At 38.7% G+C, this 10,117-nt stretch overlaps 1 protein-coding gene across 1 annotated transcript in view; it reads right to left on the reverse strand.

Moving 5' to 3' along the window:
- The window catches only part of bcar3 (BCAR3 adaptor protein, NSP family member), a 67,871-nt gene extending 58,661 nt beyond the window's left edge, over positions 1-9,210 (reverse strand). The window contains exons 1-2 of the mRNA XM_087831092.1: positions 9,113-9,210; positions 2,688-2,826 (exon numbers count right to left, since the gene is read on the reverse strand). Of these exons, the coding sequence (XP_087687218.1) occupies positions 2,688-2,777 (90 nt within the window). The 5' untranslated portion in view covers positions 2,778-2,826; positions 9,113-9,210. The remainder of the gene's footprint in view (positions 1-2,687; positions 2,827-9,112) is intronic.
- Positions 9,211-10,117: the final 907 nt, after the last annotated feature.

Consider the following 10,117-nt stretch of genomic DNA (forward strand, 5'->3'; position numbering starts at 1 on the left):
CCGGACATTAAACATCTCACTGTGGCGCAGTGATCTGGAATTTTTTAAAATCCTGCATGAATCGATATTTTTGGTAATAAAATGGCCTGTTGAATTTAAATGTCAAACTCTTTGACATTTGAATCATGTGGCAGAAAATTAAAAAAAAAAGCAGCACTTCTATCTCCAGTGGAGACACAGGTTAAATTATTAGGTGGGGCTGAGAAAGACAACAGCTATGTTCTCTAACTAAATGCTGTACGTTAACGGTTAACTGTAGTTTTGGGGATAATCAAGAGAAATCAAGAATCATCATCACCTCAAAATCTATAATACATGCATCCATTCTCTTCCTCTTATCCTTTTTCAGGGTCGCGGCGGGGCTGGAGGGGGCTTAGGCTGAGAGGCAGGGTGCACACTGGACAGCTCACCAGTCTGTTGCAGGGCTAACACATAGAGACAGACAACCATTCACACTCACATTCACACCTATGGACAATTTAGAATGACCTATTGATCTAACCCCACTAACTGCATCTTTGGACTGTGGGAGGAAGCGGAGAGAACCCAAGCAAACATCCAACATCCAGGCAGATATTGAAAAAACATTACTGCAGCAAGAAGTATTGGGTTTAATGTGTTACTATAATCAAAGTACATACTTAGAAAGGATAAGAGTGTGACGGGTAAGTGCTAACAGCATCAAGTACAGAAACAACAACATTATATTGCTAACACAAAGATAGCTTTATCGTCTTTCTGGGTTCTTTGCTGAGTTCATGCTAATCGCAGCCCAGCACCCGGACACTGAACTTCAACAAAGGCATTGACGTACAGCCAGACTTCCATTCTCCATTTCTACCTGTGCATGTTTCTAAAGTAGAATCCCAATGGATTTAAAGTCTATTAGGGATGTTTTCGTGTTGTATTGTCAGCTTTCTTCTTATGTAAACCCTAAAAGAAAGCTCTATGTGCGTCTACATTAGCAGTACATTACATTTGTGTTGGTGTGTGGAACTGTAACCCAAGCTTTATATTATTAGCTGGTACTTACATGACGATGCATTTTAGGTTAATTCACGGAGTAACGAGAAAGTGATGTAACTAGTAGTGTAACAAATTACTTTCTCTTTAAGTAACATACTGCAAGAAAAGTAAGAAGTAGCATGTAATACATTACTTTTTTGGAATAATGACCCCAACACTGGCAAAGGCTGTGTTAATGATGTTAGTTTAGTTTTGTGTTCACAAGCATGGCTGGCTCAGAGGCACTGAACCTCATGTTGTTGTTCTAATATGAATAGGAGGGTTAGCAACACTGCACTGACTTCATTATGAATGGAGGATGGTCAAGAAAGAGGTAGGGGATAGTTCTTAGTTTTATCCTCCCATAACAGCAATTACAGTGTAACAAACAACTCCTCACCATCACCTTAAGTATATATGTCAGACCTTACAGAGACTTTCCTTTACACTGAAAAAAAAATACACAGTGTACATCCTAAAGTATTAGCTACATGTAGATCTACGCTCAGAATTTTATCTTTTTAATATTGAGAAAATATTTCACGTAACAACTTATATCTACACTCTTTTGTTTAAACATGACTAGAATAGCCTTTTCTTGCACAAGCTTTCTTGTATTTTCTCTATTATCCCTTCACTATGCACAGATGCATTCTGGGTAAACATTAGCTAGAGGTAACGCAATAATTTATGTCTTATTGGCTCATGAATCTTGTCCCCTAGCCAAAGGCTGTGCACCATTCAGCATGAAGTTGGGTAATGGCTGAACAGCCTCCACATCGCTGTCCATTCAGGCCGGTGATGAAGTTTTATAAGGCTGCTTTAGTAGTCAGTCGTGGGAAACTGCCTTAATAACAACCACTATTTCAGTTGTTGGAATGCAAACATTGTGTGACTACTTAAAAAGGTCAGTTCATTCAAATTACAATGTATTTATCACTTACAGCTCACGGGGACAATAAAACACCTTTTATATTATTACTATCAATCATGTCACTTTCTCTAGAGAAACAAAGATGTTGTGCCATCTGTATAGGTCTTGCTTCAGATTTTCCAACTTAAATTAACTCAACATCTGATATATGATCATGCAAATCTCATTATCTGCTCAAACAACTGTTTTTAATTTTTTTTGAATGTCCTCTGTAGTTCAAAATGTTTATCCAAATCATCAGTGGTGTCCTTTTGTGGTTCTTCTTGTATTTGATTTGTTTGTTTGTTTTTTCATCCAACTTAGGACAAGAACTACCAAAACTAAAAATATATACGTAAAAATGTTAAAAGTATTATATGTCCTTTAAGCTGGCTCATACTGGATTGCCATTTGGTTGCCTAGGTAACCGATTCGGAGCTCTAATCAGCGGCATCCCGCGCTCTCATTGGTAGCAATTTCAGTCATTTTTGGCATTTTTATACCATGTCTGAATACCATAGTTAAAATGATTAACATTCAACACTAAAACACTTCTAAAGCGTTGGCAGGTTAACTACCCACAGAAAACCTTTTCTTGAGTGCTAGAAAATGATGTTTACTTTCCAGTAAACATCATTTTCCTCAAGAGGTTTTCCTCTAAACTTGTTGTTTTATATAATTTACAACAGCTTCACGAGTCATTTAAAAAATCGGATGCTTAAAAAACATGTGGGTTGTGCTGCTGTGTGTGCACGTGTACTTGTATTACCTCTACGCCATCATATTCCTGCTCCAGTGCTGTGCAGTACTGTGGCAGTCCCAGCTGACTCAACCATCGGGAAATAGACTGATGCTTCATGGTGACAGATCAACCACACAGATGCACGCAGAGTTGAGTCTTTCAGAGACTGAAACACAATTTTTTTTTTTTAAAAGATCGAGAGAGAGAGAGAGAAAGAGAGAGAGAGAGGGAGAGAGAGAGAGAATATGTGTTTAATGAGCAGTTAAGCATATAATACAATAATACAATTAAGTTGCAAATTTTAACACTACAAGTTGCCTATTTCAGTGTCGGATTTGGTGCTGTATGCAGTTTCTCACACATACACTAAGATTAATCAGTGTTTCTCTGCTTAGTGACCTTGTATAACTAATGGCTCTGGAATTTGCCAGTTAATTATGTGCTGGACTGAATGGTGCAAGAGACTCGCAAACTATGATAAATATTTCCCAAACTAATTTCTGTGTGTGCCTGGATGATATCCGTTGTATCTGTATGATATTAAACTGACAACTTTTCTTCAGTCTTACTCTTTATCAGTCTAATGAGCTGTTAGCAGTATCGCTACAGGACACCCCAGAGCGATGATGTCTCAATCTTAACTGATACTGATAATGCAAATCAAACTGTCTGTGCCTGTGCTGCCAGGGCCTAGATACACCCTGAAATCATTTTAAAAAATGAACATGATACTGGGGAATAACGCTGATATAACCAAAACGCCCTTACCGATTGCCACCACACATCATTTTATCTAGAAGCCCAAGCTAACATTCACACATGAGCACAAGTCAAACATATAGTCAAACATAATAAAATGCATTCAGAAAGTATTCGCTTCCCTTGGATTTCACATTTTCTTATTTTGGAGCCTTTCTGGTAACCTGTGTTCAGAATCACTCAATTCAGAATAACTCAAGAACTCAATAGGAAACATTTGACTGATGAACAATGAGTAATCGCTCTCTTTGCTGCACATCATCACGCTTTTTCTTTTTGAAAGCTAGTATCATTGTGTATCATCTGTGTGATCATATTATATTGTGTCATGTAGGTGGCAGAGTACATATGGGGTGGTATTGTGTTTCATGCATGTGTGTGTGTGTGTGTGTGTGTGTGTGTGTGTGTGTGTGTGTGTGTGTGTGTGTGTGTGTGTGTGTGGTGGCATGTCACATACAAAGACAGAACATCTAACAGCTTGTCAAGCAATGACGGAGTGACTGAGCACGCGCAGCGACCCCCACCCACCCCAACCAATCACATTAAGTGAAGTTATGAGGATTTACATTTTATCAGTGACGTTCCCAAAGGTTGTCAGAACCTACCAACATCAACCACTGCTGGGATCCATCATCCATATTAATCTAACCTGTGTGTGCCATTATATAGATTAGAGAATAAGAGTCAGTCACGCACTATAGGGACTCCATTCAGTGTCTAACACCATTTCCAGTTCAGCCCAATAGAGGTCATTTGAGAGAGTAATCTCTGTATATTACTCACCAGCATATATACAGTACGTACTCTACACAGTGTATATTATAGGCATCAGAAAAAATATTCACTCCTCCTTAATCTGGATACTGAAGGAAGTAAACTACTGAAGGAATAGAAAAAAAATAAATACTCAGAGACATTTGCCTCACCTTCATTCAGCTATCTGGAGACAGGAGGGTTGCATTTCTAATCGGCTGACAACCAGTAATTAACTGTAAGTAACAATGTCAGGAATATTTATATTTATTTGAATGTGACTTATCTGTTTGACTTAAGTTTGACTTATCTGACTGTTTTAATTCGCTTAATGCGCCTTATAATCCAAAAAATACGGTAATAAACTCCAAAAACAACTGATTGTTCGTTTAAGGCTTTTTGGATACGTCAGCAAACGTTAACACTGAGTGTATTTTTTCATTTGTGCAAACATCATATAAAAAAATGCTGTCAATAAAACTAGCCAATACTTATTTGATCCGGATATAAAATTCTCTATATGGCCATTAACCTACAGTGAAAGCATTTCTGTGCAAGCTCACCTATTCTCTCTCTCTCTCTGTGTGAGTGCACATACATACACAAATGCACAGTCATTCACTTTACTGTCCAATTTCATTATGGTATTATACTGCCGCTGCAAACACACACACTAATATAACTAATCTCCGTACATTATTTGTGAGTTGATCCATCAAGCTGTATTGTTTTCCTAAACATTACTCCAAGTCAATTTTATGAGTACAACTGTGCCACACAATGCAACAAGACACTAATGATGATTAAAGTCAGTAAAGGACTTGTATCACAAAGTAGCCCTATAGCATCTACAGACACAGCAAACAAATTATCTAAATGGCAGAGCTTCAGCTTGATACCCCATTTACTGAACATTAAAATCATCTTTGTGACAGCTGGTAGAGGAACAAACAAAATATGAGACACGGGAAAAAGGTAGACAGTCATTATTCTAATGAAAGCCACTAATGCTGGCCACGGTGCTGTTGTTTTGGTCATCCTTTACACAGATGTGTAGTTAATGTAATGTTTTTGCCAAGGTTTTATGGTGAAACTGACATTTTCTAAGGTTTAACAAAAATGAGTAATGAGTACTGGGACGCCACGTTTTAAACACTAAATACATAAATACACACATATTCTGACTCACACACCTTATTACACTTTGGTCACAGGTAACTGGTCCAGTCATCCAGTTTATGATACATTAGCAGACAATCCAGAGGCTTAAAACTCGTTGAGTTTTTTTTTTCTAAAACAGCATTATGTGATCACTAGCATGAGCTTTTTAAATTTGTTCTCAATTTTAATCTACTTTTCTAGCATGCCATATGTGAAGCAGCTCGCAAGAACAAACAGAAATTGATCTAAGTGAGGTTCACAAACTGTCCATTTCGCTTTCGCTTGTTAACAGATCGAGAAAGGTCGACGTAACGTGGTTACTATAAAAATGTGCCATCCAGTCTTGGAAATTTAATGACTGGGTTAACTGAGCTTGTGCAGTACAAGGATGCTAGTGAACCAGTGTTGGCCACACCCTGTCTACTACTGATATCAAGACATTTTCACTGCATCTTTCAGCCAGATGCTTCGTGTAACAACTGAGTAGCGTAGACTATTGAACAGCTGTATATCATTTTAAAGTGTTGAGGCTTCTCCCAGATATTGCGAGTGGTTTATCTCATAAAGATTTTACAAGGCTCCACATGGCTGCTGGAAGATAACAGAGTCTTTCCAGATGATCCCAAAATCTAGGAACAAATCTGAAAACTGTGGTGGAGGTTTAAGGGAGTTGGATAAGCCTTGCTTGGGGAAAAAAGTCATATATTGCCTTCATAAGACAGTTTGATGGAGATGACAACAACCGGGCAAAGAGAAAGGTCTCATCAGAAATTTCTGGGATGTCTTTTCTACATTTTTCTTTAATATAGAAAAAATGGGATCTGCTAGCATATTCCCAATAGAGCTGTCAGAACATAAAAGCTCAGAAGAAACCAGCACATGAGTACAAATAAAGTGAGCAGTAAAGAATCATGCTGGAATTTCCAGTAGAACCAGTCAACAAGTTCACCATCAAGAAAACTACACTCTGTCCCTTGAGAGTTCTTCTTCCTCTCCTCTCCACTTCCTGTTGATTTTGACCTCAGCTGTTTCCCATGACCACATTTCTCTGGGGCGCCGTCACAGCATTTTTATTATAGCATATAAATAGACTCACTTGCTGTATGATCTAAAGAGGCCAGGCTATTTGATGGATACTTACCGAATACCAAAGCAGCTATGGCAAACAACAAATTCAAAGGCCAGAGAAGCCAAGACAGCATTAGAGGACAATTCCCCTTTCCCCCCCACAGCCACTGTCTAAAGCCTGTATTGGCTGCCTTTTATAGTCCAAGGGCATCCATTTTGCCAATCACATTAGACTGACACAATCCAACCAATTGAATTAAGCTGCAAAAATAACATCAGCATCACCACCAAGGCAATTCCAGCTCCTGTTACTCAGCATCGCAGCAAAGTGTTTGATTATTTTAAATGAAGGGCACTGTGCAGAGAGAAGATGCTTTCCCCTCACATAGAACAAAAGGCCAACATTCCAGGTGGCAGGTAAGGTTTCTTCACGTTTGTCTGCTGAAATACATCCACCAATTTCAGCTCACTTTGCACATTTTTCAAACGTCACACTCTTTATGCTACTGTGCTATTAGCTGGAAAAATGCAAAACCAACTGGGGAAATTTTTGTTTTTTAAAAAAAGGGTGGGGCCACTTATAGAAGCAATATATAGCAAGAGACATAATCATAATAATGAGGTATTAAAACAAACTTTTACTATTATAAAAAGGAAAAGAAAACCTTATTTTTTTTATTGTTTCTATATGGTGTGCTATTTGTAAAACACCTACCCTTAGTTATGGTAAGGCATTACTGGAAGACAAACAGTTGGACGCAGGCAGCTGCCATCTTTCAGTATGTATTGTAAACTCAAACATGCAGTCATTTGCAACTGGAAATTATCACAGATGGCAGATCCAGCCATCTAACAGAACTGATTCCCCCATTTCAAATTACACACCACGCATGCATCTTTTCATTACTGATCTCAGCTGCTTGCCAGCATTGCTTTGCATCACTGCAGCTCAATGCAGGGTACATTTGCAATACTTGGGCTTTGCAGGGCTTACCTGGCATAAATGTCTGCAGCGCATCAAAAACCAAGTAGAAAAACCATACATCTATAATGTGAGCACCATAAACACCAATTTACTCGCTTTGAATGTGTTCACTGAAACTTGAACTGTGCACTGAAATGCAGGCAACATTATAGTTAGTCAAAAAACTCCCTGGCCTCTTCTGAGGTGTGAAAATAAATATGCGAGTGATGTGGAATATCATTTTCTCCCTGTGGTCGGGTGCTCGCCTTAAGAACAAGTCTGAAGCCGCCTTCAAAACATGTTTATCTGTAGGTTACAGTAACTATAAAAGCAGAAGAAATATAACAGATGAGGAGAAGTCAATGAGTTACCATAGTAGGACAAAATCAAAAAACCTTTCTTGTTGCTTGTTCTCTTCTTAGTCTGCAAAAATACTTTTGAGTCTCTCCTCTTTCACTTTATTTTCTTTTTGAAAAACTTCTTGTTTTTCCAACTACTTCCCCTCTCTTCATTTTCTTTCATCATCTGTGTTTTCCTCATCCTCCTCACTTCATGTTTGTGCATCCTTTTCATTTCCAGCTGTCCTCCCTACCATCATCTATGCATTTCTATCCATTTGCTCTACAGTTCCGTCTCAAAGAAACGGAGTTAAATCTGCTTGGCAGCTGCCGGGATTTTGTGAACGTGTACATGTGTGCCGACGCTAAACCACTGCCTAAGGGGATATGTGAATTTGACAACGTCATCAAGTTATCACACACACCTGCATATCGAGCAAGGCCAGGCTTGCAGCTAAGTAGCCACACAACAGCAAACATCTTATTTGTACGAAACGCTGAAAGACTTTCACCGTCCTCCTGGTCCAAAGAGAGAAGTTACTATCACACTGCACCACAATACCAGCAACTTTCATTTGGTTTGGATTTTTGCCTCCAAAAGTTACATTTCATTCAAAGTTTTCATTCTCTTCTCCCAAGCTGATTTCGGTGTTTTATGGGATGCAAATTTACCCTGATTTATTAGAGTATTTAAATACAAGCATCTTTACAACCTCCAAGGGAAAGAGGAAAATACTTTGGCAGTGTAATTTAAGCCCATAAAAGTACACAATTTCCAGTCAAGGTTCACCTACACTGCACTCTTTCCCTCAAGGACAATACTTATAACAGCTTGACTGACAACAATTGATATGCCAGTGATTTAAATTAATATTATAAAGAGTTGTTTCACGCTTAAAGGGGTGTGTTGGGTTTAATTTTACACCCCTGGTTGAATCTCTGAAATGCTTTCATGAGCCCTGAGCCAACAAATTTCTAGCCTATAAAACATGACTGCAGATATGTACCCAGGATAATTTACAGCTAGTTATTACTTGTGTGGAATTTAGCAGTTCTGCAGTTTCATCTTTCTTGCTAAATGCAGCAAAATGTCCTCAAAATGTTATTAAAAAAAAAAACCCATCCAGTGTTTGAGGGATATTTGTGAGGAAGTTTTTATGCCATGTAACTTGAATGTGTCCTGCAATAATTGTGACTTAATAGTTATATTTAAAAGCCAATTTAGAAAAACAGTAAAAGAAGTTAAAGAAGTGAGTGCAAAACAGTTCTGCTTCACTTTCACCTCCAAGCACACAAAGTCTTAACTCCTAGCAGTTCAAACATGCACACTAGTTCAGTTTTACTGTATTTCTCTCGCTTTTTTGCAACAAATAATCCTAAAGGTAAAAGTGCCCATACACCAGTCTTACCTTGAGAGAGTTGCAGAGCGACACAGACGGGCTGCTGCCTGCAGCCTGCACATCTGCTGGGGATGTAATGCAAAGCTGATAGGAGACCCCCACTGCCAGAGTACTGATTACAGCACCCTGGTTTTGGGACTGTGTCTTAGCGGGCAGATGGTATCATCCATTTCAGCTACTACAGTCAGAGAAAAGCCCCGACCCCGGAGTACCTGTCAGGACCGCAGCAGACAACGAAAAATTGAACTACAGTACGCGTCTTCGTTTTATTTCTCTAGTGCCAATTCAAAGGCATGTAAAAGTGGCGCTTCGTTGGCTACCTTAAAGTTACGTTCTGATGCTGTGGCAGGACCAGGCGGGGCAAATGCAAATCAAGGTGGTGCTAATTGGCTGGAAAAGCCCTCCGGCAGCACTGTCTTTGGAGGGTGGAGGAACAGGACTTAAAGGGTGTCCTCCTCTGTCAGAAAAGGAACCCGTGTGCTGAGTCTGCGTGTTATCCGCTATGAAGGCTGGAGGCGTTTCTGTTTCTCTGCACCGTCATTTCTTTTAAATTATGATCTAAAAAAAACCCCGATTAAAATATCATCAAACGTTTAGGTTACACAAGGCTTTTCGGGTTTTTGAGTGTAAGTTAAATCTAATTATGACCATTGGGTTGCAGACTTGATTATTGAGTCACTTGCAGGTTGTACAGTTAGCACCATTTGCGATGTATTTATTTTCAAGAGCAAAGGTAAGCAAAATTAAAATTAAAATATTTAAACGGATACAAAACTGTCGAATGCAGTAGCTAGTTAGCATTCCGGCTTAGACATCCTGATAATTTACATGCTAATCAACCTGGCGCCTTTTCAAATTAAGTTTAAACCAATGACTGTAGAAAACTGTTTTCTATAGTCATTGGTTTAAACCTGGACAAAAAAGGTGGAAAAAAAATCAACCCACAAATAGTCATTAGCCTACTCTAAAGTTGTATATACCTTGTTCACATTGTAGACTTTATTTTTTAGAAAA

Source organism: Neolamprologus brichardi, chromosome 17, assembly GCF_056152115.1.
Source record: "Neolamprologus brichardi isolate AB-2024 chromosome 17, ASM5615211v1, whole genome shotgun sequence".
Taxonomy (NCBI): domain Eukaryota; kingdom Metazoa; phylum Chordata; class Actinopteri; order Cichliformes; family Cichlidae; genus Neolamprologus; species Neolamprologus brichardi.